At 50.5% G+C, this 27,836-nt stretch overlaps 1 protein-coding gene across 3 annotated transcripts in view; it reads left to right on the top strand.

Annotated features, from left to right (window-relative positions):
* The first annotated feature begins 797 nt into the window (after positions 1–797).
* The window catches only part of Sh3pxd2a (SH3 and PX domains 2A), a 217,898-nt gene continuing 190,859 nt past the window's right edge, over positions 798–27,836 (top strand). Inside the window, exon 1 of one of the 3 annotated variants that reach the window (XM_058581285.1) lies at positions 798–1,324. In XM_058581285.1, coding sequence (XP_058437268.1) covers positions 1,253–1,324 — 72 coding nt within the window. In that variant the 5' untranslated portion in view covers positions 798–1,252. The remainder of the gene's footprint in view (positions 1,325–27,836) is intronic. The other 2 variants (XM_046450358.2, XM_046450354.2) reach the window with 2 other exon arrangements.

The raw sequence follows: 27,836 nt of genomic DNA, 5'->3' as shown, positions 1-27,836 counted from the left end.
GAGGGAGGGTGGTGAGAAAGTCAGAGCCTGGAGCTAATGAAGAGCTGGCCCCCGACCCAGTGGATTTTCCCACCATTGTGTGTTCCCCTCCCTGGTAACTAGCCCCGGGAGGGTCCCAGGGGAGCCCCGGGCTTAAGGCAGCCTTGTTATGTAGTATGTAACCTTGTCTTTGGTAAATGATGTCACAGGATAGTTACACAAGCCCAGATCGATGAACGACTCATGCAGCGAATCCATCGATCCCATTTCAGGGGAGAATTCACCCTTTGTGACCCGATGGGGGCGGGGGCAGGTGTTTCATCCGAAGAGGCTCTGATTGAAGGATTTAATGCAGGCCCTTTCCGTTCCTTTCTCTTTCTGAGTCCCTGGGCAGTAACAGCCGGGTAATAAACTACTTTTCATTAAAGAGCTATGTGGGACAGGAGAGGTAGGGGGACATAAAGGTGGCGACAAGAAGGCACAAATCCTTTCCGAGACAGAAAGCCAGGATGGGGGAGCGCCGCGTTCACTTTCCCCAAGCCTCCGCCCTCCAAAGCCACCCCGAGTTTTTGTGCCCAGCGGGCTAGCCCAGTGCCGCGCCAGGCCTCTGGCTGCGCTCTCGGCTCTGGTGGGGGCGCGCCGACCCGCCCCTGCCCCTTGGGCCGCCTGCAGCCCCCACCCCGTCTTCCCGAGCCCCTCCTCCGTCCCGGAGCCCCTCCCCGAGCGCTTCCCCTCTCCCCTCCCCTCCCCTCCCTTCCCTTCCCTTCGCTGCCTGCCGGGCCCTGCCTCCGCCTCCTGCGCCCACAACCTCCGCCTGCGCCGAGCCCCCCGGAGCCGGAGCGCCGCGAAGGGCAGCCGCCGGCCCCTCCCCGGCGCGCTGACAGCAGGATCTGGTCCCCCGCCCCGTGCTCTCGCTGGCGGGACACACCCCCGGCCCTCCTCTGCTCCGCCAGTTCCCGCCGGACCCACCGGGCGGCGGAGAGAGCAGGCGGGCGGGCGAGCAGGAGCCGGGCGGCTGCAGCGGCGACGCGGGAGGGAAGGGGCGCAAGGCAGGCCCACGGGGAGCCTCCCGAGACGCACGGAGCCCTCGTACCCTCCGGGACCGTCGTCGCCTGACCCGGGCCGTGCCCGTGGGCGCAGGAAGCCCGGGCAGCGATCGGCGCGCCGGGGCGGTGTGGCGGGTGGCGGCGGGGACCCGGGCTGCAGGAGCCGGAGCAGGGCCGGGATGAGAAGGTGACGCCGCCGGGGGGCGCCACTCGCTTTGTGGGGGAAGATGCTCGCCTACTGCGTGCAAGATGCCACCGTGGTGGACGTGGAGAAGCGGAGGAACCCCTCCAAGCATTATGTGAGTACTGTCCGCTCCCCCCACACCCAGATATCCCAGCGGGGGGCTGGCCAAGGCGCGGGGTGGCCCCTCGCTCCTCCTTGCTAGTAAGTCCCGGAGCTGCGTGCCCTCAGGGCAGCCTGTGGCTCTAGAGTTTCTTTGCAGGGCTGTGATCTTCAGGGAAACCTTTTCTGTCCTTTCTCCACTCCCCTCTCTCTGGTTTCTTTTTTTGGCATTGGAATTGGCAAGTGGCTGCCCTTGTCTGCTACAACGGTGAAGTCATCTGTCCGCCTGAGCTTTGATGGATTGGGGCGGGGAGGGGGGCGCTTTCGTCAGCCCCTAGTTGAGCGACTCCACTGGGAAAGAACATCTTCCCGGCGCTCCCCGGGGGCTCGGGTCGCTCGCGCTCGCTCTGCCCGGGATGCTTTCAGAGGCTTGCCCGGAGACCCACGCCTCCCACGTTTGCTGTCTGCCTGCCTAGGCCTGGGTCTGGGGGCAGAAGGAAGCGCGGTGTCCCCTGCCCCCTCCACTCTCAGCGCCCAGCTTTGATTTCCTTCTTAAAGCCATTGTGTCCCGTGGTGTGAGGAGAATTGTGGGTTTTCCTTTTATCCCTCCTCTGGACATGACCCTTAACCGGGGTCATTTCCTCTTAAGTGATGCTCCATCTCCAGACACGAGAAGGCAAATGTTGGCTGTGGTCTCCAAGGAACGGCCAACCGCCCCTCCCCCTACCTTCCCCAAACTTAATGAGAAGGGCCTGAGGTTGACCGAGGGCCGGGCTCCAGGATCTGTGTGACAGTCCCCTTTTCATCTAAGCCAGTTCTGCCTTCCCATCCTTCACACCTTAGGAAGTAAACAGTGTCTTTGACATCTGAAGATGCCTATCTTAGCACCATGCTCCTGTCCTAGAGAGAAAGGAGACCCACAACCCAGTTTCCAAAGTACAGAGGACATGGTGACAGCAGGGCTGCATCTTATTTGCAAATTAAGCATTTAAAGGAGCATTTAGAATGCTCAAAGCATTAATTTTAACAATTAAAACAGGCTGTTGGTTGCTGCCCTAGATTGCACATTGATCTCTGGAGTGCCTGTTATTTCCCTGTTGGAGGGGAACTGGGGTTTGTGGTACTGTCAGCCTCAGGCTACTTTTTCTCTGGAATCACCAGAAGCTCTGAAGAGGGAGTTCTTTACAGTTGAGAAAGTGTGACTGGGCTCAGGTTGGAGAGAAGGTTAAAGTGATCAGGCAGGGAGGTAGGTGCCTGTGGGGGATATTTCCTGACACACGATCAGGGAGTCAATCCATTTGTGTCATCTGGCTTTGCAAGCTTCTTCTACTGCCATTACAAAAAAACTTTTGGAGCCCTTGGATCACCAGTTGATCCATTTTCACATACCAGGATTTAGAATCAAACCAGTTTTCCTAACCTCTTTTCTCAAGTTTTGCAGGCTAAGTTTAAGGGTTCTGTTTTCTAGTCCTTGGCAGAGATGGGCACTGCTTTCAACAGATGGCACTCTGCTCCAAGACCCAGGCAGGTGCTTTTTTAGCTCTGGATTTTAGACATTTTAAACCTTGCCTTTTAGCTCTGACCAACAATGCCTAAGATTACAAATGCAAAATCTCTTGGCAACAAACCAGGAGTGTTTCCACCAGGACCAGGGAGGGTCTTTCTGGGGGCTCTGAAGTTAGGAGGTCTTATTCAATGCCGAGGTTGGCCACTAACTAGCTGTACAACCTTAGGCAAGTTCTTTAACCTCCATGGGCCTCAGTTTCCTCGTTTTAAAAGTGCGAATAATAATAGTATGTACTTCAGAGGGCTGTGGGGAAGATTAAATGAGATCATCCATGTAAAGCACTTAGCCCAGTTCTTGGCACATAACAAGCACTCATTAAATGCTAACTGACTGTTGGTGAGATTCTGACTAAGAAAGTATTTCTGAAAAGCAGCTATTAATGGTCTGGCAAAAAGGAAGAAAGTCTTTGGGTCGTAAGATTGATAATAACGTGTGCTATATGGTTAACACAAAAGAAGTCCTGTCCAGTTCTCTTGAAATGATCATTTCCTCCCTCTTTACAGACAAAGTGTTTCCTGGGACAGCTCCGCTTCCCATGTAAGAAGCAATGACATAGTGTTTGGGACAGGGAGTGATGTCACTGAGCCATACATATTTCTGAACTGAGGTCCTGGAAAACAATAAGAGGAGAAAGTGTTGTATGTGGTGGGATTGTGGAGCTGGCAGGGATCAAGGACTCATCTGGTAGATGAGGAAACTGAGAACCGGATGGAGTAATATGCATCACAGCTGTCTCAGTCTCTGAGTTGAACTGGCCTTTTGCCTGTGGTATGGGTTTTGTTCATCAATGGTACCTTAAGTCTGTCTGAGGTTGACTAGAAAGACAAATATCTGTTGGTGGAGAGATTCCTCTACATTTGGGGCATAAGGCATAAAATAGGGTGTCCAATAATAGGAAGCAGGGGCAACAGGGACAGGAGGAGCCAGTTGAGGAGGCTGTGACCCCTGAGGCTTGGAATCCCCTCCTCTCTTGGCCCTTGGGGTGTGGACCTCATGTACAAGGTTAAGTGTTCTGGGTAAAGTACTCTGGTGTGGTTAGCTGGCAGAATGTGCTGTGTCCAAGTTGTGTGTGTTCTAGAAACCTCTACACTGGAGAAGCATGCCTCCTTCTAGTCTGCCCTCCACCTATGGTGAATGCTGAGTCTGTGGTTTGGTAAATTGCAGAGGAAAGAGGTTTTATGGGATGTGCACATTAGCCAGAACTCGCTGATGAGAGAGGCCTGGGGCCCAAGCAGGAGGAGCTCCCCTGGCTCCCAAACTCCAGGAACACATGCAAAGGTTCTCTCAGGACATCCAGCCAGGGGCGTGCTCATCTCCATGAGGAGGGAGAGCTGCCTGGGGTCCTGTGCTTTGGGTCTGTTTATGTAAGACAGGCCAGTAGCCTCCTTCAGTTTGCATGGTGCCGCCAGCCCTTGGCTTCCTTCCTCTCTGCCAGCCCCTGCTAGGGGTGGGGCTGGGAAGGGCGAGCAGCTGCTGCTTAGGTCCGGCTCCTGGCCGGGAGCTGGGCCCCTTTCCTAGTTTTCATGAGCTGCCCACAGGAGACTGTAGGAAAACTGGCCACCACTTGTCCTTAAAAGGGTCCTGCTAATGCTGGATGCAAACTGCAAATTAATCCCATTTGGAAGTTTTCTGATAGGGATTGAGTTCAGATTCACATAATTCTTTGTGTTCACATGAGTATAGGTGTATGTCGAGCTGTGTGAGAAGCTCGTTTATCTAAAGCAAACGATAGATTATGTCTGTTTGGATGTGGACCATCATTTTCTTTCCTGAGTGTTTATTTCAGACAAATACCAATCATGTACATTCTGATATCCACAGGACTCCTTAAGGAAAACAAGTAGTAGCCATTGTTAACAGCTACCATCCATGGTGCCTAACACTCAACATGCATGTTCTCATGGGATTGCTACAGTTCATCCAATGTACTCCTGTGTGGGGGAGGTTCTTTGATTTCTTTTTACAGATGGGTTAACAGGCTGAGAGAGGTTAACCAGATTGCATGGGGTCTCTCAGGCAGATCTTGGGAAATGCATATCAGTTTACGTCCAAAGGAGGAGAGATTCTAAGGTGGGCCCTCTCTTCAGTTGGAACGTGAGTGGGAAGGCCAGGCTCAGGCCTGTACAATGGAGGGTGGTATCAGAGGGCTGCCTCACTGTATGGGCCGTCCACCAGGAGGCAGGTAGGTGAGTTTGATGGGCAATGATGGGAGGTCCCTGGGGACTGGGAGGAGTGGAGCAAATTCAGAATGGTTTCTGTACTCAGTGATGCGCAGAGTGAGGAATGAAGGGTGGACCCTGTGGAAATAATACATTCTCCCTGTGTTTAGATCATCACAGATTTTGGTGTTGGTCCTTGGAACCACATTTTTAGGAATTGACCCCAAACTCATTCATTTCTGAGCCCTTAGACTGTGGCTCCAGCCCACAAGGAGTGAGGATGTACAGCTGCAGTCTGAAAAGGCCTTCTCCAGGGCCAGTTCTGTGTTATGGAAGGAATGGCATTGGGCCGACTGGGTTGGCCTCTGGTTCTTCCTAGCTGTGCAACCTTGAACCAGTCACTCTGGGGCTCTGTTTCCTCCTGTAACCTCACAGGGCTTTGACCTGTCATAATTCAGGGGAAAGCTTCTACCCAGAACCTGGCGCCCATCATGGGTGCTCGCGCATACTGGTTTCCATGTGGTGTTCCTCCTCATCAAAGCACTGAAGCACATCTGGGACCTTATAGGTGAAATGGAGAGCAAAGGAAAGACTGGGCAGAAAGGAAGGCCCAGCTGTTCATAGTCTGATGTGAAATTGGGCTGCTTGCCCCATGGAAAACACCCAGTACTGGAGAAACAGATAAACATGGGACAGCTGTTCAGACCTGGAGGGGATCCTGAGCTGAGCCTGGAACCTACTGATGGCTTCCTGATAAGCTGAGAAGGGAAGGAATATGGGTTGGGAGAGAGGAAGAAGGTGCTCCAGACAAAAGCAAGGTCAGTAGTCAGTGCCATAGAGGGGTGAGCACTCTTGCCTGCTCCCCATCTCTCTCTTTCTCTCTTTCTCTCTCTCTCTCTCTCTCTCTCTCTCTCTCTCTCTCTCTCTCTCTCTCTCTCTCTCTCTCTCTCTATTCTCATGCACAGGAACAGGAATTGTTTCTTCTCTGGAGAGGGAAGTGATTGAGGGGTGATTCACAGGGCTGACGAGGCTCCTTGCTCATGGAACAACCAACCACATCCTTCAAGACCGTTGGAACAGGGATCACAGCCAGCCATTTATCCTGGCCTTGCTCAGAGCTCAGAGAGGGTTTTCTGGGGGGCAAACTGGGGTTGGGATCACCATGTGTGGTGGCAGGCAGAGGGGAAGGGAAGGGAAAAATAAACCTTTTTGATGTCAGAGGAGACTTTTTCCAGCTCCAGAAATATAAGCACCAGCTGCTGCATTTTCCGGAGAGATATTCTGGGGCCATCGGAGTTAACGGGCAGTGGAGGCCAAATTAGGGAGCATTTGGGGGGACTTCTGACTTGGGGTTTGCAAAGCAGTTCCCTGGAAATTACCTTCTAATTTCCTCAGCTTGAGTCACTGACCAGACTATTTCTTGGCCAGAAGAAGTCTAACAGGCAACTCTGTTCTCTTTTGCCTCCAAAATAAAACAAATGATAGTTATACATACAGTAGTCACACTTACTCCTCTTGAGTTCTGAGAATCCAGGAAAGGGATAATGGATTGGGACCAAGACCCCAAATGACAGGAAGGACAAGGGGTGTGTGTGTGGGAAATGAGGTGGAGATTCTGGCTTTGGAAATGGGTCCTGAGCGAGGGCCAGAGGTGTCCTCTGCCATGACAATTGCCAAAAATAATGGACGCTCCCACCAGGGTGGTCAGCGTTCAACAGGCCAATTCCCAGAGTTGCTTCCTGCCTGGCGGGGCTGCTGCTGCCTGCTGGGAATCAGTTGCAGGCAGGCAGGTGAATGGGATGTGAAGCTGACCCCTCTCCTGGCCCAGATAACCTCCAGGCAAATCACTACATCAGCCAGGGGACTGAGCCCCTGCTGCAGGCACAGAACTGACCAGAGTCCTGTCAGGATGGGAAGAACTAACATGAGACCTTCTGGGATGCCAGGCACTGTGGAAGATGCCATTAGAGGGCATTTTGTGTGAACTCTGTTTTACGTGACTCTGGTTAACTCTCCTGGACTCGGCTCTCAGGGGGAAGACAGTGGCAGCTCACCGGTTTGGGAATCAGAGATGGGGAATCACCACATCCTGAGGGCAGGAGAGGTGCCTCTGGGGATGCTGTGTGTCCTTGAGTACTGACTCTCTGGTATCCCTGGCTGGAATTCCATCTCCTCCTTATACTGCCTCAGTTTCCTCATCTGGAAAAAAATGTGGGAGATCGGACCTGGTTCACAGGCTCGAGTCCTCCACGTGAAGAGCTTAGAACAACACCTGGACACATCCAAGATGCAGCATACATATTTGCCATGTGAATCATTAAGTCTCTAAGATGCTCAGAGGAGGGAGTGCTCCCGGTGACCCAGAGTTTTCAGGGAAGGAGGATGGCTCAAGACAGGCTTCGTGGTGGGCCTTGGGGAGTAATTAGGATTGGCTAGGAAACAGTAGGATTGAGATGGGAAAATCAGGAAAAGGGATTCCCAAAAAGGGAAAAGCAAAAGTGCGGAGGTGGAACGGGTCAGGAAAATCCAGGCAGAACCTAAATGTGGGGAAGAAGGATGAGGAGAAGGTCACAGCCAGATCCTGAGGGCCTGGGGTGGCAGCTCAGGGAATTCAAAGTTTATTGAATAGATCCCTAGGAATCTCTGTTTTCTCACCAAGGCTGGGGGGCAGTGGCAATGGCTTCTTGGTACCAGACCTTGGGTGGGCTCCAGAACGGACTCTAGGGTTGCTTTTGCTGCCGTGGCTGGAACAGGGCTAGGTAAGGACTGGAACCTTTTTCTAGTTCTGCTTTGGGGACGCTTGACTTGGCCAGATCCCAGTCCCTCCTGTTTATAGCTCTTATTTCTAGGGGTCAGGCTGCCCCATAAAAGTTGATTGCACCCAGGCTCTTGGGAGGGTGGGCTGTGGAGGAAGAGAAGGGGGAGCAGCCAGGAGTGAGGTGTTAGCTGCTGTGGGTCTGGACTGCAGAGGGCCCTGGCTGGCAGGCCTATCCTTAGATGGCCTAGGGGCTAATACCAAACAGCTCCACGGGACCCAGGATAGCTTCCAAGTCTCTCTCAGTGTCATCTGAAACGTTCACACTAAGGTTGCCTTCAACTCCAAGAGCTTTCTGAACTCATTTTGAGTATTTTAAATACAACTACTTCTTCATTTATTTGACCCCCACCACTCCTAGATGTTCTAGCAAGTCTTATTCTTCAGGTGAAATGTCATAATAAAAATAACAGCGCACGTTCTGAAATGCTTTCTATGTGCTAAGAGTTGTCTGTGGATATTCTCAAACAGCCCCTCCAACCTGCTGGCGTCCACACCACCCAGGGGAGGGCCTCCAGGCTCAGGAGCCCAAGTGAATGGCCAGCCTATGAGTTGCACTTGTCGTGGAGCTGTGGGCTCCAAAGCCTGCTGTGTCCCCTCAGAGACCCTGCAGTCCCTTAATGACATGGTATGAACCTAGGGGACTGGGCCCCCAGGGGGTTCAACCTGAGACCTTACTGGTTAGTCTCTCCAGCCATGAGCTCTTCCACACCTCACTTTCCCCTTTCTGGAGCTCCATTTGCCCATGTGGAAAAGGAGGTGACTGCTTCCTCTCCAGCCTGCCTTGCAGAAGCCATGATGACTGCTTTGCAAAGCACTGAGCCCAGAGAAAATCACTGTAGGAGGCTCCAGAGCCCTTAGGCTGGTTTCTTAATCCCATGCGGCAGAGGATACTTTAGGAAAAGAGCTCTTCTGGACTCCCAGAGAATCTCAGCAAGGCTTACCTGCCCAGCCTCCTCTTGAGAAGGTATGGCCAGGCTGACTCAGGACACCTCAGACCTTTCTAGAATACCACCTCTGGTAATGACACTTTGCTTCTTTCCAAACCTGTCATTTTGGGGAATGGGAAGAGATATGCCCATCTCTCCTCCTCCTTACCTGAGGGGAGGAAGCAACTCCCAGGCGGCTGAGTTAACAAAGAGGAAACAGCTGTGCTTTCTGCCCAGCCACCCTGAGGCATTCTCTGACCCTTTGCTGTCATTTCCCTCTGGCTGGTGAGGAAGCCACCCTCCCAAGCCTGGGTGGAGGCACAAGCAAAGCAGAATGGGGCAGAAGCCCTTCGGCCTGAGTGTGTCAACACAGCATAAATTATGTAGTAGGGGCCAGTGTGAGGGGCCTAATCTGTCTCTGGGATCCCAGGAGTGTGAGGGCTGTTGATCACTCTTATCAGATCTGACCGAAATTCCTAGGAACAGGGGATGGGGTTGCTGCCCCATGCTGATGGTGAACCTGCTGGGGGCACCAGGTGGGGTATGGGCTCAAGAGACTGTGGGCTGGTTTGCTTTGCCCATCACAGCACCCTCCCTGGTAGAGGCCCCTGCATTTTCTTTTCTCAAGGAACATTCTTACTTGGTAATAGTTGAAGCAGAACTTGACCTGTTTTACGTCACCACCATTGTCACGCAGCCACCACACATTTTGTGCCAGGCACTGCCAGCCCTCTGATTTATAATCTCCGGCCCCAACACAGACCTGAAGGGGCTGCATTTTTAACCCCAATTGACTTGAGCCTGCAGTTCAGAAAGGCAAGGTTGCTTGTCAGTCAAGCGCACAATCAGGAGTGTTTGCCCCTCCCCCAGCTGCTGTCCCTGTGCCTTACACAATCCAGGGTTGCCCAAGGTCTCATGCCCAACATGCTGTTCTCCTGTGGAATGGCACCCCCATTCTTGTTTGGGAAGCCTGCCTTGCCACTTTTGCCCACCCTGAGTGTATAGGGGCTGTTCCTGTCATTTGAAGTGGCTGCTTTATAAACTTTCATGGTAGGCCCGATTCTGATCCAGCTTTATTCTGTTTCCTGATGGCCCAGACCCAAAAAGCTATTTTAAGGGACTTGCCTGTGTGGGAGAATTTCTCTTTGTGACAACAGAGGAGGAGGCCCAACTGCCTGGCATGGTGCTAGCAGGGCAGCTCTCAGAGGGAAACTCCTGAATTCTGCCTTCTGGGCCGGAAGGGATTAATTGAGCTCTCAGCACAGTGCCTGGCACCCAGGAGGGACATAAGTACTTGTTGATGAGGACCAGGTTCCTGGAGGTGGCTGCCAGGATTTCTGCTGGCCTAAGCCCCAGGGGGTTGGCAAACTGATCCTTCTCTTACAGAGTTGAGGTCTGTCCTAGAACGATGTCTGAGCTTTGGTTTCAAGCGGGATTCGTTATTTAGTCATCGCTCATTGGCAACTTGAGAAGAGCAGTCTCATTTCCCCCATGATTTCGGAGCTGATCAAGGCACCCTTCCAGGTGGGGAAGTGGAGAGTTGAGTCATTGGAACCCCTTTTAGGTGCAGGCACTGGGCTAGGGCTCCTTGTTTGTTGTCTCATTTGACCCAAGGCAGGCCCTGGTCATCGTCTGTGTCGTATAGATGAGAAAATGGACTCAGAGAGGCACCACATCTTGCATCTGGTATTTACTGGCGGTAAATGGCGGGAGGCAGGGTTTGAGCCCAGATCTCTGCAGCAACAAAACCTGTGATGTTTCTACTGGGTTCCCAGAGGTTGGGTTGCAGGGTGGGTGTCCTTTTTTCCCCCTGCCCAGGCCAGAGACATCCACTCATGTCAAAAGTAGCTGCACGTGCGTGGCCTTTCTCACCCTCTCTACTCTCCCTCAGACTTTGGGCTCTGTGGCTGTTCCATGCTCTCAGGGGGGCTCTCAGCCTGCTTTGTGGCTTTGAAGGTGGGGGACCGGAACACTTAGCACTGCCCTGGGTTCAGAAGAAAGGGAGTTCGCCAAAGGGGAGTGTGTTGCAGTGGGTTTCCCTTAGAAGGCTGGACATCCAGGGTTGTCCAGATGCCTTTTCTGACAGCTCCCTCAGAGGCCAGGGACTTGGGAGCTCCTGGGTCCCAGATAAAGCATCAAGGATCTGCATTAAACCCCAGGTCACCTGCACCTATCTTATGGGTCTGCAGCTGCTGGTTGAGATAAGATAACAACTTGCTGGGCTGGGGATGTGGCTCAAGCGGTAGCGCGCTCGCCTGGCATGCGTGAGGCCCGGGTTCGATCCTCAGCACCACATACAAACAAAGATGTTGTGTCCGCCAAGAACTGAAAAATAAATATTAAAAAATTCTCTCTCTCTCTCTCTTAAAAAAAAAAAAAAAGATAACAACTTGCTACCGAGAACAAGCCTATGGGGAGGTATGGTCTCTATTTTGGGTTCGAATTTTTCTTCCCCTTCAACTCTTGTGCAGGGTCACTTTTGAAGGCCTGGCCCTTCAGAGGTCCCAGCTGCAGGGTTCTGTCCTCACCTTGAGGATGGTGGATAGCACAGCTCAGTGGTTGGGAGAAGGGGGCAGTTTAATCTCCTGTCGCTTCTAGCTGATGCGTAAAACTCCAGCTTCAGGCAAAAACCAGTCTCTGGAAACTGGAATAAATCCCTGGGGAGAGACTGGGGTGCCAGCGGTTGGAAGTTGAGGGCAAGAGGATAGGGACAGGGCATTGAGGGCCTCTGCCCATTGTCCCAGGTGGGTTATGAATCTCAGCCCTGCCTCTTAACCTGTTTCACTTGGTCAAGACCTCCATGGGTCTCTGTTTCCTAATCTGTAAAATGGGAATAATAATAATACCTACCCCATATGGTTGTGACTCTGTGTAGTGCTCGGCATATAATAGCTGTTCAGTAAATGGCAGCTGTTGTCATTAACATCATTATCATCCATGATTTTGATCCATTTCTTCCACCTTCCGGAAGCTTCCCTGACCTCTCATCCTAAAATATTTCCTGTCTGTGCATTTTAAAAATGATTACCGTTTTACTTCTCATTTAACATCAAGAATGGCCTTGGGTTTCCAGCTTTTGGCAAGCTGTTACTTACTCATATCCATTCTTCACTGCTCCATGTTCCCGAGCACTGAGAACACAGCAGGGCGGATGAAAACCCCTGCCCTTTTGGAGTTTACATTCTGATGGGAGAAGGGGAATAGTAAACAAACACATGGGTAAACCATCCTGTGTTAGATGGGGGACAAATGCCGTGGAGAGAACCAAGGGAGGGTGAGGGACCCAGGGAGGGCTGGTGATGTGGGGGTTGCTGTGCTTTTTGTAGAGGGTATTCAAGGACAGCCCCACTCTGTGGGTGACTTTAAATAAGACTTGAGGAAGGCAAGGAAGTGAGGCTTGTGTCTATTTGGGGAAAGCAGTTGAGGGAGGAGGGAACAGCAAGTGCTAAGGGCCTGAGGTAGGGCCATGCCTGACCTCTCTAGGCAAGAGCAAGGAGGCCACTGTGGACTGATGAGGGAAGAGCAGCAGGTGGTGGGGGCAGGGAAGGGGGGTCAACCTGAGCCTCATATCCCTCCCCGACCTGGGTGGCATGCTCTGCTCAGGGATGGGCCTCGAAGATGGAAACTGGCCAAAATGCTGCTGGAAAAGTGACTGAGGACTCTTTGGGGTTTGACCCTGACCCCCTAGGTGGGGCCCTCTGGGGAGATGCCATTGTGGTCAGCAGTGATGGGGACAGGAACTCCAGGGTCCTGCACAGTGTGCACATTAGGGAGTTTTGGAGGCTGAACATAGTCTTGTACCTACCATGTGTGAGGCTCTGTGCAGAAAGCCGGGAGCCAGAAGTGGGGAGCCCTGTGAGGGCAGCGTCCTGCCTCTTCCACACCCTCCTCAGGCCAGCAGAGCGTCTGCATCATGGTAGGTCCCTGATCAGTGTGATAAACCCGGACTGAGGCTTTGTTCTAGCAAAGCCCCTTCCTCCCCCCCCCCCACTCCTATTTTTACCACAGCTTCTAACTTACAGTTGAAGGAATTGGTTGGTGGAAACTCAAAACACATGTTCTATCAACATAATCTTGTAAATGGTGCTAAGAGTCTCAGGTCAGCCCACCAAAACTCTTCTCTTTCTCCGAGTCGACAGAATTACATCTCAAGAACCAGAGGTCTTCAATTCACCTCCATTATGGGCTAACCTGGGAACCTAAATGCTCGGTGTATTGATCCAGGAAAACTATCTTCCGTATTCACAGCGAGAAGGAAACCCCAAGGCCAAGGCATACAGCAGTGGCAGCACTGTTGATATGCCAGGCACACTTCTAAGCACCTTTAATCCTCAGAACAACCCTATGAGGAGAGCACTAGGGTGCTCCTTTCTTTGCTGATGAGAAAACAGGGGCACAGAGAGATTCATTTACCAGCTGGGGCTCGGAGCCAGGCAGGGGGACTCAAAGTCCTTTGGGAAAACTTGCTCCATAGCCTCTCAGGGAATCCAACCAGCCAGTCTCACTGCAGCCCAGGTTGGCCCCCTGTGGGCCTTGCCTGTGACACTCATATCATTAGGTGTCCTGGACTTGGAGGAGAGGAGTTAACCCGTGTCAGAGTGAGGGGATCCAAAGCCATGGGAGGCCGGCAGAAGCAGTGTCTCTTCCCCAGACAGGAAAAACCATTTGCTCCTGGAACTCGACACTGCAGGGGGTGGGTTTGCTCTGGGAAGTTGTCTTCCTGGGCCATTTGCAAGTCCAGCCCAGGGGGCTGGGGGTGTTTGTTGGTGAAGGCCAGATTAGGGTGTCTGGCAAGAGAGTTTTTGACACCTAGACCATTCAGCTCTCAGCAAAGCCCAGCAGGTGGTGGGGCATTGATTTGCCTGGGGTCTGGCAGCCTCCCCACCGGGCCCTGCTCAGCTTATTGTTGGATGGAGGCGGGTCCTACCCAGACCTTCCCTTTTTCCCCAGCCCCCAAAATAAACAGCAGCTGTCCTTGGCTCCATTGTCTGCTGGCCCCAGGCTCTTGTTGGCCCTGCACCCTTGGGTTCCATGGCATCAGGCATTGGGGCCCTTTGGCTCTATGCTATGGAGCCAGCTAGTGTGCCCTCTCCCAGGCCTGTTGCCTCCCCCCTGGCACTGTCCTCTCCTGTCCCGGGAGGCAAGTGTGAATGGTACCCCTGAATTCGACCTCAGCTGGGCTCCCTGGCTCTGCCCCTTACTTAGCTCATGGCCTTGGGCAGGTAGCTCAGCACCAGTCCTTAGTATCCTTGTCTGTAAAAGCAGCTCATAGTAACTCTGCAGGGTGTTGTGAGAACTAAGTGCGGTGCTGTTGAGGTAGCTGGGCAGTCGTTGAGGGCAGGCCACCTGACTTGAGATCCAGCTTTGCCACTCGAGAACTGCAGGGCCTTCAGGGAGGAGGAAGTTCTCTGCACCTCAGTTTTCTCATCCGAAAAATGGGATGATCAAAGCATCTCCATGCTGGTGGTGAGGATTAAATGGGCTAACGTATGTAAAACATTCAAACCTGTGCCAGGCCCACATAGGAGCCCAGGGAATGGGACTTTGTGTGCTCCTCCCAGGAGCTTGGTCCTTTAAGACAGGTGGCTGGGGGTGCTGTTTTACCACCCCAAAGAACCGAGAGCCCGCAGAGTTACTGCCCCCTAACCTGACTTTGGACCTGGGCTGCTCAGGTCTTTTGCTTGGCTTTGTTTTGCCCTGTGGTCAGAAATCCCACCTTGGGACTGACAGGTGGTGGCAGAAGTGCTTATGAGTCAGGGTGGAGGCATGAGAAAGGAGGCCGGGATCATTCTTCCACTTGGTTCTGCTGATGATAGAATGTGAGAAGTGGGAAGAATGGCAGGCGTGCCTGAGGTCTTCAGCTGCTGAGCCGATGCCCCCACAGTGCAAGCCATCATCTGGGTGAGGTCACACAGGGGTGTTCTTCTGCAGGGTCTCTGGTCTTTCCAGAGCTGCAGCCGGGAGCCAGCTCATCAGGCTTCCCCCTGGCTCCGTCCTGTGGTAGGTTCTTGTTCTCTTTGGCCTTCCCTTGCGTTTGCCCCTCTTTTGGAAAACTTGTACTGGGAACCCCCCTTAGAGCATCCAAAAGGAAAATTTGTCACTCTCAAAAGGAAAAACAAAATGGCACTTGGCTCTAATTGTGTTGGGCCGTGGTACCTGGTGCCACCGTGGGCACACCAGTTCCCACAGTTCCCAGTAAGAAGATCTCACTCAGGACGGAGGATTTGCACTCTTTAGGAGCCTGAGCCTTTAAGAGAGGTGGCTGGGCATGCTGTTTTCGCCTCCCTGGCCTTCGTCAGTTCTCACTCAAGGAGAGAAGGCAATGGCGGCTCCATTCCCATCATTTGGGGATGTGGCCTACTCGTGGATAGGGGAGGAAAATGTGGCTGCACCCCAGAGAGGAAGGGACTCAGCAGATCAGAGCCCCTGCCTGAGTTCATATGTCAGCTCTGCCTTTTCTTGCTGTGTGGCCTTGGGCAAGTGACTCACCCACTCTGGTGCTTCAGTGCTTCTTCTGAAATGGGGCTATCCAATTCCATCCCCATGGCATCATGGGGAGGTTTACCTGGGCTGAGGAAGAGGAGAGCACTCAGAGGTGGGTGCCCAGCTAGTGCTGCAGGAGAGTCGCTTCCCAGAACTTTAGAGGGCTGCATGGCACCTGTGACAGAGGCATCGTGGATGGAGCCTGTGGCATCTTCTAGAGAGAGGCTCTATGAGGGTCATACCAGCAGGTGAGTGAAGGTGACCCTGCCATTTCCTAGCCGTGTGCCATGAGCCAGTCACTTAAGCCTGCCAGGTGTTTCCTCAGCTGGCCGTGGCCATGGCCATGCCTCCTGGGGGGTTGCTGTGAGAGCTGGGGACAGCATGGAACTGCCAGTGGGCTTTTCCCTTCATGTGACCAGACCACCACAGGGCTTGGCAAGGAGAGCAGGAGGATGGTCGGGGGCTGCCGCCTAGAATTGCCTTCTTTGGACATCTCTGCTCTCAGAAGCGTCCCCGGTGTTCACTGCTGCAGGTCCGCAGGTGCCGAGGGCGATGGCGCCTGCTGATACCCACAGCACCCCAGTTTGCTTGCATAACCCACACTTCCTCCGAGGGACCCTGCCAGGAAGCAGAACAGGTCTCCTGTCCGTGTCACAGACGAGGAAAGGTTCTGAGAAGGCCCTGACTTCTGGAAGTGTGCTGGACTCTGCTGACGCCCTCCCCCTCATGCCCTGGGCCCCCCTGAGTCTACCTGCCATGCTGCCGTGTGTCCAGCACCCTGGCGGTGCCCATCCTCAGGCTTTTGACCCTTCCCCTTTCCCCCCCTCACCGCTCTGTATTAGGGCCTTTCCAATTTTGTGGCATAAATGAGGCTTGCTGTGCTCAAGCAGGCGAACCTGAGGAAGGTCAGGGGAAGGTGCGGTAATCGTCATCCCTGCAGGGGCCACCCACGGGCAGCTCAGGTTGGGGTCAGCAGCGTGAACCCAAGGCTGTCTTCAGGGCTGCTTCAGGAAGAACCCGACTAAGAGCACATTTCTGCTAGCAATGATGGAGAGAGGACTAATATCACTGTGGCCCCCCGGGTCCCCAGGCCATGCTGTCTTTCTGAGGTTCTCCTACAGGAAGCAAAATTTTTTGATGCAGGTCTTTTTTTGCAATAGGAGGGCCGTTTCTGGAGTCAGAGTGCACGGGGTGGAGGATGCTTGATAAACACAACAGCTTCTAGGGGCTCATGGGGGAAGAGGCTTAGCCAATGCAGACATGATGGAGGGATGCTGGGCCTTGGGAACGTGGACTCTGACCTTACAGAGACTTGCCCCAGAGAGAAAGAAACGAACAAGGGACTCAGGTACACTAGAAATCTGATGTCTTTATCCATCACAGGTCAGGCTGGGAGGAGCAGTGTTAGTTAATAAGGGCCTGGAGGTCAGGGTTGCTGGCCCGTGGGCTCAGGTGCATGGAGACATAGATGAGAAGACACTGTATGTGTTTGTCATGAAATTCCTGTCAGTAAAATCTGGCTAGTTGGCAGGGAGTTGGACATTATAAACATTAAAGCTTCTTGTGACAGTGTTTGAAGTTGTGGAGAAACTGGGTGTTTTACCACCCCAAAGAACCAACCTGCCCATGCATAGCCCTGAAAGGATAGGACTCACTCAGGCAGCACAATTATTCAAAAACCATCCTCTAATAAGGTCCCAGCCCCAGTACTATTAATGTAAGAGCTCAATCCATACAGTATTGACCTTATGTTGGCTCTTGATACTGACCTCCTATTACAACAAAAAGACCTGCGTCAAAAAAGGTTTGCTTCCTGTAGAAGAACTTCCAGAAAAATAGCATGGCCTGTGGGGCCGGGGGCCACAGTGATTTTAGTCCTCTCTCCAACATAAGGTAGTGAAAGCATCTTTGAGAAAATAAAGAAAAGAGGGTGTGTGTGTGTGTGTGTGAGTGTGTGTGTGAGAGAGAGAGAAAGAGAGAGAGAGTAATTAAAGCAGTTACGTCAATGTCTACCAGTTCTGTTCGGCAACCATCCTTATAGTCAGGCTACAGGGTTCAAGGATGCTCCCATTGTGTATAAAAGGATCTCATGGATCTCACGTGTCTGCATATAACTGCCATTATTCTTCCTCTTCTGTGCCAGGCAGGTTTAGTTAGACCTCACATTGCTCCCCTTGTATGGATCAGGAAACAGGATTGAAGGGCTCAGTCAGAAAACTCAAGGTGACACAGCTAGTAGGTGATAGGACAGGGATTGGACCAGCCCTCACTCCTGCCCTGTTCTGCCCCTCGCCTTTGGAGGGTGGGCCTGTGGATGAGAGGGTGCCCTGTCACTGCCCTGTGGAAAGGGCTCCCTCTGCATCCAGGACACTCACTCTGGAAACATGATTTCTAGCCGAATCATAGGAAAGGTGTGACCAGGGGGTGGGCAGAGATGCAGACTGTGGGAAAGCAAGGGAAGCCTTGGGGAGGGGCAGGGGAAGCTTGGGAAGACCTTGACTTTACCTCCTGGGTCTCAAGGAGAGGATTGTATAGAAAATTCTAGTTGGTAAGGAACTTTGTGCCTCACTTTTGTGCCCTGAGAGCAAGTGTCAGCTCCCCTCCTGCTGGCTTGTGGGACCTGAGTTCTTTGAGTGTGACAGTTCCACATCCAGATGCAGGGCTAGGTGGTGAAGATCTGTCACGTCATCTGCTAAGTGATTTAGCCTCAACTAAGGGCTCAGGCAGAGAAGCACACCTCCTGAGCCGGGATTGAGCCAGTGCTGAGAGCCATAGCTAAGTAGGTATGACGCATGGCAATTTCCTTGTCAGCCTACCCCATGTTGCTTAGAGGGAGGACTCTCCATTGTGGAAATGGGCTTGCCTTGGACCCAGGTCATTTGCAGTGACATTGCATGAGTGTTTGAGAAAGGTGACCCTGCTCAAGGACCAGGGTGGATCCAGGTTTAGGGAGGATCCTGCTGGATTAGGGCGGTTCCAGGTTTAAGGTGGACCCTGCTGGGAATAGGGCGTATCCTGCTGCCTCAGGTGCCCGCCTGCTCCTTGAGTTCCCGTTGAGTTCTTGCGAGATTGAGAGGGTATTTGGGGATGCAGAGCCGAGTGGAGATGGATTTTCCCCAGAACGTGCGTGTAGAGGGCCTGTGAGAGTTTCGGGAATAAAGAATTGCTGTTTGAATCTACAAGGCTGTGAGTGGCTCGTGATTTTGTGCCCAGCCAGACTGCGGCAAGCCGGGAGTCCTGGAAGTCGTGGAGAGGGTGGACGGCTCCTCAGCCTGAGTTCTTGGCAGACCAGACAGTGGGACCACAAGGTTGCCTGGCTGCTCCCGCCCAGGAGAGCTCACATCAGAGCAGAGGGAAAGCCCATGGAAGCTGCGACTCCAGATGCGACTTGGGCTGGGGCACTTGGGATTTGCTCCTGTCCTAGGGCTCACATATACTTTGGTTCCCAGAGCTGCTGGGAGAGGGCCTCTCTGTACCCAGCCAGCTGGGTGACTACAGACAACTCCACAGAAGCAGATAGTTCCTGCCAGTGTCCCCAAGAACCTTAAAGGGCCACCTATGCCCCCCGCCACCCCCCGTGGAGGGGGCAGTGATGGCCCTTAAAGGGCTACCTTAACATCAGCCAAGACCAGCTTTGGAAAGCATAGAACTCACTCAGGCAGCACAATTATTCAAAAACCATCCTCTGATAAGGTCCCAGGCCCAGTACTATTAATGTTAGTGCTCAATCCATACAGTATTGACCTTATCTTGGCTTTTCTGATACTGACTTGGGTTAGGGTGTGGTGATATAGCGCTGTGGTTACAAGTGGCAGGGCTTCTGAAGCGAGGGTCTCCACCAGTCATGAGACTTGGGGCACATTACTTAATCTCCCTGAGTCTCAGTATGCCCTCTGTATAATGGGGCTAACAAAGTGGCACAAACTCGTAGAGTTGGTGGCTGCACAGAAACAATATGTTTCCTGGTGAAAACACAGGAAACAGTGGACACTGGCACCCTCACTGAGCTGCCCCAGGGATGACAGCTGCTAGCCCCTGCCTTTGGGAACAGCTTTATTGGAATACAATTCCCATACTGCACAATTGACGCATGTGAAGTACCTAATCCAGTCGCTTTTATTATACAGGGTAGTCACAGAGTTGGGCATCTACGACTGTAATAGTCAATTTTAGAATAGTTTCATTACACCAAAAAAACCTGTACCCTTTAGCCATCACCGCATGAGTCCCTCAAGAGTCCCCACTCCCTGGCCACCATTCTCTGTCTGTGGATTGGCCTGCCCTGGACATTTCATGTAAAGGGAGTCTTGCACACTATGTAGTCTTTGTGATTGGCTTCTTTCACTAGCATAACATGTTTATATAGCTCATAAACCTTTCTATGGCTTTTAGGGTGAGCTAGGTGGGTTCTCTGGGCACAGACCCTCATCATGGCTCTGGCAGGGCGGGGGCCAGCGGTCCTGGGCGCAGGTTCCACAGAGCACACCCCTCCTTAATCATATCAGCGCATGGACTTCCCCCACCCCAGACCTTGAAGCTGGCCAAGGCTGGGTCTTTCAGGAAGCCCTGATCTGGCCTGTGCTTTATTCCCAATACTTCCTCTGGCCTGGTCAGAGACCTGGGGGAGGGGTGGAAACTGCACAAAGCCTTTACTGATCTGTCCCCCAGGGACTCTCTTTCCCGGATGGGGTGGGGAGAGAGACAGAAAAGCATCTTTATTTGTTTTTAATGTTGATGAACTCCCCAGCCCCGCTACCAAGTTCTGGTGAAAGTTTCTGCTCTCTTCCCTGGAGACACAGGGTCATGGGACTTCTCTCTTGGGGGCAGCTGATGGGGAAGTCGCCAAGTGTTTTGGAGTCCTCCAAGTGTGGAGTTGGGTTGAGTTTGTTTTTCCTCTAGCTAGAGCCAGGCCAGTGCAAAACTGGTGCAGCCGTGAGGAGGCATTCGGCTGCAAGTAACAAAATCCCAGCAGACCTGACTTCAGCATGTGGCAATAATCATCTCACTTTTGAGGCTATTCCTAAGTACATAGCAAGGAATATAACCTAAAAACAAACCAACAAACAAAAACTATCCCTCTATTAATGAAAATTTGGATATTGTTTCCAACTTCCCTCCCCCACACTGCAAACCACACAGCCCTAAACATTTATCCATATATATCTTTGGGAACTTAGGTCCTGTTTTTGTAGGATAAATTAATGAGTGACATTGATGGATAAGAGAGTTTGGAATCTGTGTCAGGTAGGTCAGGTCACATTCAAGCAATTCTGCTTTACCATCTTTATCTAGACCTATAAAATAGGAAGTGAGATTTGCGCTGAAGTGCTGGATCCTTGAAATCTGTGGAAGCAATTCAGGAATATTGTGTTATTTTGCATTTTCTTCCCATTTGTGACTGGGCAGCAGGCTAAAATAATGTTCAGAGACAAAAGATGCAACACAAAGGAATTCATGGTTAACTCTAGATATTTGGAATTTTCTATACTCCTGATTGCCCTAGTTAGTAGCTTTGTTTAAGAGATTGTGGGATTCCTTGTTGGAAAGCAAAGGAAAAAAAAGTTTAGTATATTTAGTCTTGGTGAGAATATGGGGAGGAATGGTTCAACCACTTTGGGAAATAGTTTGGCAATATCTACCTTTGAATGCATGTGAAGTGTGTCTGTCTTGTGGCCTTGTGGTTTCCCTTCTAGAGAAACTCCCCTGTGTGCACATGAGAAGACACCTGCAAGGATGTTTATTACTGTATTTTCTTTCTCTTTTTTTAAATTATTTATTTTTTAGTTGTACACAATACCTTTATTTTGTTTATTTATTTTTATGTGGTACTGAGGATCGAACCCAGGGCCTCACATGTGCTAGGCAAACGTTCTACCACTGAGCCACAACCCCAGCCCCTATTACTGCAGTTTCATAAAAAGCTAAGAAATTGGTCTGTCAGTCAGAATGAGATGAATTATAGCACAAGTCCTAACAGCCCCCAAATTTTATTTCTTGCTCACACTCCATGTCTATTGGAGTCAACAGAGACCTCTGCTCTTGTAGGCATTAAAGGATGGAGACTGGTAAAGGCACCAGAGGACAGACAGCAGCAGTGTCTGGCAGTGGTAATTTTGCTTCTGTTCCTGGAATATTATTTGGTCATACAAAGGAAGGAAGACTGGTTCATGTTACAACATGGATGAACTTTGAAAACATGCTAAGTGAAAGAAGCCAGTCACATAAAGCCACATATTGTATGATTCCATTGACATGAAATGTCCAGAACAAGTAAATCCTTAGAAACAGAAAGTAGATTAGTAGTTTCTATGGGCTGGAGGTACAGAATGATGAGGGCAATTGCTCACTGGTAGGTAGTTTGTTTTTGTGGGTGATGGAAATGTTCTAGAATTAGTTCTAGCATTGCTGTAGTAGTTGTGTAACTCTAGAAATGTACTGAAAATACTGAATTGTATATTTTAAAATAGTGAAATTAAGGGTGTATGAGTTATACATTAGATTTTTAAAATAATGCTTTTGTCTGCGATGGACGCATGTCACTGGTCAAAGAAATCATGCAGACCCCACATCAAGTTGCTGTGGAAGCACAGTCCTGTCATGTACCTGGCAGGACATGGAGAGCTGAAACAGTCACTGACCAGCCCTATTGACTGTCACTTGGGACAGGGCAAATGCTCATGAGAACAAGGATAGGTAAATAAGATAAGGCATAGTCACGTGGTAGAATTGCTGTACAGCTGACATGAATAAGATTTACACCTGTCCACATGGAAAGTCCCCACAAAAATAGGGTAAAAAAAGCAGGAAGTAGAATATTATCTGTTATCTTAGATAAATTTTATTTATGCAAATATCATACCATTTATGTAAATTTTAAATATTCACAAAGCGTTAGTGTGTTATTTATAGTTTCATGTGTTTTTAGTGGAAGCATGAAAACAGAGCAGAAGAATATAACCAAAAAAACTATGGCTGCTCTGGGTGGGAAGCGAGAGATAGGACTGGGGAGGGCAGAGGGGATCTGAACCTTTGTTCAAAGGTTCCAGGAGACCATGTGCTAGAGCTACTCTCCGGGACCTGCTTCTGCCCCATCTCACATGCTCCTTAGCTCTCAGTTTCCATTTTGCACCTCTCTCCTTGTTGTCCCAATTCTGGACCACCTGGCAGCCTGGTGAGGCTGACAAGAACCGTCACCTTGCTGCCACCCTGCATCTCTGCATCTTTGCCCAAGCCGTTTCCACTGCCTGGAGTGTGCCCTTCACCTGTTGGAATCTTTTGAGGCACCGCTCAGATGCCTCCTTAACAGGGTCTTCCAGATTTCCCCGAGGCACAGGGGCTTCCTCCATGCCTGTCTTGTAGTCTAACTTAGTTACTTAAGGAAAAGGGTGTGAGGAGGGACAGCCTGAGTCCTGCCCTGGAGCTCCTTACTAAGGCATGAAGCTCCCCTAGGACAAGGGCTTTCCTGGACCTTGAGTGGAATGCTTGTCAATATTTGCTGATCCTGCCTTGTTTGGGACCTTTCACACCTAAAGCACAGGTTACGTGTGACTTCAGGTGCAGCTAGCTAAATTAATCCTATTTTTCAGTTCACTGCATATTATCGCTCTTGCAAAGCCTTTGTACTGTTTTTTTCCCCCTTTAGCCCTAATCTTTATTCCTGTCCCCTTCTCCCTTAGGTATCCACTCTCTTTTTTTTTCTATTTTTTAAAAAAATTTAATTAATTTTTAAATTTATATATGACAGTGGAATGCACTAAAATTCTTATTACATATAGAACACAATTTTTCCTATCTCTGGTTATATACAAAGTATTTTCATACCAATTCATGTCTTCATACATGTATCTTGGAAAATAATGTCCATCACATTCCACCATCATTTCTAACCCTATGCCCCCTCTCTTCCCCTCCAACCCCTCTGCCCTATCTAGAGTTCCTCTATTCCTCCCTTGTTCCCTCTCCCTACCCCACTATGAATCAGCCTCTTTATATCAGAGAAAATATTTGGCATTTGGTTTTTTGGGATTAGCTAACTTCACTTGGAGTTATCTTCTCTAACTCCATCCATTTACCTGCAAATGCCATGGTTTTATTTTCTTTTATTGCTGATTAATATTCCATTGTGTATCTATGCCACATTTTTTTATCTATTCATCTATTGAAAGGCATCTAGGTTGGTTCCACAACCTAGCTATTATTTAGCTATTATTTAATCCAAGCCAGTGTATCCTCAGAAAAGAGGTTGTGCTATTCACATGTGTCTGGTTTGTAATCTACATAGGTGGTATTATGCTATCAGTTTTGTTTGGCAAACCCCTTTTTCTCAATATGATGTCTAGAAGCCCTGTTTGCATTGTGAGTGTCTAGGTTATTGGTTCCACTGCTGCGTAGCTTTCCAGACCCATGACTGCTGCATGTCATTGATCCACTTCCCTCTTGATGGAAACTGAAGGTTGTCTCTACTGCAAACACTACTGTGGCAAATGCCCCCACATACTGCAGCCCTTACAAACTGCACAGGTACTTCTCCCACTTGTGTACCTAGCAGTGGGATTGCTGCAGCGCGGGGCGTACACAGACTTAGTTTAGTAAACCCCACCATATTGCTTTTCAGAATGGCAGCACCAGTGTATATACCTCCTGCAGCAGACCTAGGATCCCACCTTCCTACGCCCTCGCCAGCACTTGGCACTACCTGAAGACCTTCCAGGCTGTTGGCAACCCCTCCCACGGACCAAACCAACCTTCACCGGAAGATAGAGTGAATTTTAATCTCTTTATATCATTCCTTCCTTGCCTGTCCCCCTGGCCTGGAGTGAAAATTCTTTTTATAATTTTCTACCCGGTTCTTACTAATGCAACCAGAAACCTAAAACCTTCCTCCATTATCTTAAGAACTCAGCCAGCTTTTCAAAACTAAACCTCCTTTGTTTTTCCACTCCCCTGAAACAAACTCCTCTTATCTTGTGTTCTCCCCCTTGCTCAGTGGGTGAACCCTTGCTGTCCATTTTTGTGGATTGCCCCCTTAGGAGCCCCCCACCCAGAGGTGCTTCTTCACCTGCATTTGCCCATGGTGGGTGGGGCTCCAGGCCTCCCTGGGATGTCACTCCAATCCCAGAAGACTGGTTTGGGATTTAGCTCTGTTTAAATTGTGGGCCTGTTTGCAAACGGAAGTAAATTGAGCTTATTTGTTGGGGATAATTAGAGGAAAAAGAATCCTACCTAATCCTACTCAACTATTGGCTTGAGCCATTCTCCTGATAATTAGTCGTAACTGTTCTGTGACATCCTACACTGCTGGAATGGACTATTGTTGAAGTCTTATCTTTTTTGTCTTTGTTTTTACTTTGCCCCGTTCCAGTGAGGCTTAAACATGGCTTATGTCCTGTGTTATGTACATAGTATGTGTTTGTCTGATTTCTCCCATTATGTTCTGAGCTGTGGGTAGGGAGCATTAGGGTCTCTCTTCTCCTGGGACCTGCCCCCCTCTGCCCCCATCTGCCTTGCTCCACAGATCTTTTCACTTAGCAGGTGCTCAGTAAATACTTGGTGGGCGGTTGACACAGGATTACATGTTAATCCATCATCTTCAAAGGCTAGAACCAGACCATTAAAAAAACAAACAAACAAAATCCTTCCTTTTAAAAATGGCATTACCTCCTCAACCTCACAAATGTTCATTTTAGTCTCATTTATTGCTTTTTGGGGGTAGGGGGTCTTTGGGAGTGACTCGGAGAGTCCCCTTAACTTACAGAGGCATCATAAATTATACTCTTCAGAGAGGAGTGGATGCCTGCATGTGTCCCAGAAGTGGGTCAGGAGCACACACACTGGATGGCTCATGGGCCCGCCCACCCCCCATCTGCAGGGCTGGCCTCCCCCTAGCAGTGTGTGGTATCCTACTGACCGCTCTTAAATAAACAGTCCCTTGAAAACACAACAGGAAAAAAAGTGCTGTCTATGTATTGTATCAGGAGAGCAAAATATTGTGCAAAAGGCAAAATATTTCCACTGTGTTAAGAAAATAAGAACCCGGCAGCATGGAACTTCCCACTCAGTGGGCAAAAGATGTGGTGGAGACTTCAAAAGGCAGAAGGGCTACAAAGCAGCATGAGCGGCAACGGGTGACTGGTCCATTAAAAGAATAAAGTGTGTGTGTGTGTGTGTGTGTGTGTGTGTTCATTCCATATGCAAAAGTTGCGACTTGGCCTCTCACCTGGGAAGTGAATCAAGGCACCCATGTATGTATCTCAGCTTCCCCAAGCCATCGTCCACCTGTGAGTCAAGCTGGGGTGAAGTTAGGAGGAGGGGACAGGAAGTGCAGATCAGAAGTGCTCTTTGTTCTCCCAAGACTCAAAGCAGAGTCACAGGGAAATACTCTCATCCTGGTCTAAAACGAAGATGGACACAGCTACAGAGCTGCTGGCTCTAGCAGAGGCCCTACCCTTGGGATCCAGGCAGCATCTGAGCCAGGAGAGTCCCTGACTCTGCAAATGGAAGATCTGAGCAATGAGGCTCTTCTGGTTTCTGCTGCCCACCGTCCACTGCCAGGGTGAGTTTGTGAGGGCAGCCTGACTTTAATTGGAAAGAGACCCAGGACTCCTCTTGCTTTTATTAAAAGTTAGGCCAGGTTATCTCAGGGTCTCCCCCAGGGAGGGCGATGCTTCAAAGCTGACCAGGTTCTGAGCTGCTGGCCTTCTGCTTTAATGGGCTGGGGGAAGCTTGTTTGAGGAGTGGCTATAAAATCACTCACTAGACTTGAAACATGAGAAGGTTGCCCATGAATCATCGGGAAGAACTACCAGGTGTGGAGAATGGACTCTTGTTCTGATTTGTGACCTGGCACCAGCTCGCTAACTCCAGCTCCTTAGCACCCAGATCCCTCTCATGTCAGCTCTTGTGGGGTGTGTATCAGCTCTGTTACCCGAGACACAGAAGCGGAGAACCATAGCCTCTCATTGCAAAGACTTCCTCTCGTTCCCAAAAAATGTTCCATTGCCCCTGCATACTGTGCCAGCCCTGCAGGGATAATGGTTATGTCTCCAGCATGGACTGAGCTGCAGTTCTACACCAGGAACTCTGCAAACTGTACACCTGTGACTTCACAAAGCCTCCCATCAGCCTCTGGCAGGGCAGGACTGTTACCATGCACTCTCCTTATTCCCATTTTATAGATGGGGAAGCAGAGACTCTGGCCCATGCTCATACATGTGCTATGTAGCTGGAATGCAAACCTAGGCCTTGTGAATTTTCAGCACTGTGCTTGCTCTGGACTGGGTAAGATGGCCAGAATACAGCCCCGCCCTCCAAAACCTCCCTTTCTGGTTATGGAGAGAGCACCTCCTTTCAGTAACAAAAAGTTCTCTGCACCTAGTAGAATTATCTGGAACCACAAAGTCCAAGGGAATTCTAGGGAGGAGTTGGCAGGAACTCATGGTGCATTGAGCATACCATCTATCAGTCTGAGCTATTTCCCTTGTATCCATGACCTCTTAATTCTCACAGCACCCTATGAAATTCATTTTATAAATACAGGATGAAGGCTCAGAGAGGTTATATAGTTACCATGCACTGCATAGCTCATGGGTGGTAGACCAGGTCCTGGACTCACATGCTTTCTAACTCCAAAACACATTCTCTTGGTCTGAGACTTTTATAGAATTGTCAGGGAGGGAAGGCCTTGAAGGGTGGATAGAGGAGAGAAGGGAGCTAGGAAGGAGGGTGAGCATTTCAGGCCAAGGGAAGAGAAAGCAGGGGGCTGGGAAAGGCAGGATTTCCACCAGACCCTCCCATGATGGCCCAGTCCTCATAGCCATCACAAATACATCAGCTCGGGGTTACAGCTGACGACACGTATTGGCTGCTGAATGCCAACTTTCCTTGGCTCCCTGGAGGTGACATCTCTGTCCCACCCTTCTTCCACCCCAGCTCCCTGGGTAACTGATTAGACATGGTTATGTGCAATGGGTGTGGCCACGTCAAGATGACAGATTAGCCAGGAGACATCCTTGTGTGGAAGGAACTGGATTCATTCCTTGACTACTGCCCTCTGCTTCTCTACCTTGTGCCCACTCTGAAAAAGGCTCTTTGTGGGTCCTAGAGTCCTCTCCAAGCAGTTACTTCCTAATTACCTCATGGCAACCTCGCCAACCTTTGCCAACCTTATGAAAAGCATGCCCATGTCCAGTATCTTATTTGATGTTCATCCAAGAAGCATTTATGAAGTGCCTGCGGTGTACCAGGCACTGTATCAGACACTGTGGATCTCCAGATGAACTGATAGAGGGAGTTTACAGACTGGCTGGGCCAACAAGGACTAACCAAAGTGTCACAGGAGTGCATGTGCCATGGTGAACCGAGATCTGGAATTAACTGGAAAAAGGACAGGATGCTCTGAATATGAACAGAGGCAGCTCTGCAAACTTGGAAGGAAGGATATGAGCATTCTGAGCCGAAGGAATGACATTTGGCAGGGGCCCTGTGGGGGGAGGGGGAAGGTGTTTGGGCATCTGTGAAGTCAGTTTCCTATCACTGTTGTGATACTCTTTTAATGGGTAATTAAGGCAGGGCCCAGC

The sequence above is a fragment of the Marmota monax genome, unplaced genomic scaffold (genome assembly GCF_021218885.2).
Source record: "Marmota monax isolate L192 unplaced genomic scaffold, Marmota_monax_Labrador192_F-V1.1 WCK01_AAM20220418_F8-fsc00004, whole genome shotgun sequence".
NCBI lineage: Eukaryota > Metazoa > Chordata > Mammalia > Rodentia > Sciuridae > Marmota > Marmota monax.
The sequence above is the reverse complement of the archived record's forward strand: the minus strand, read 5'-3'. Positions and strand labels throughout refer to the sequence as shown.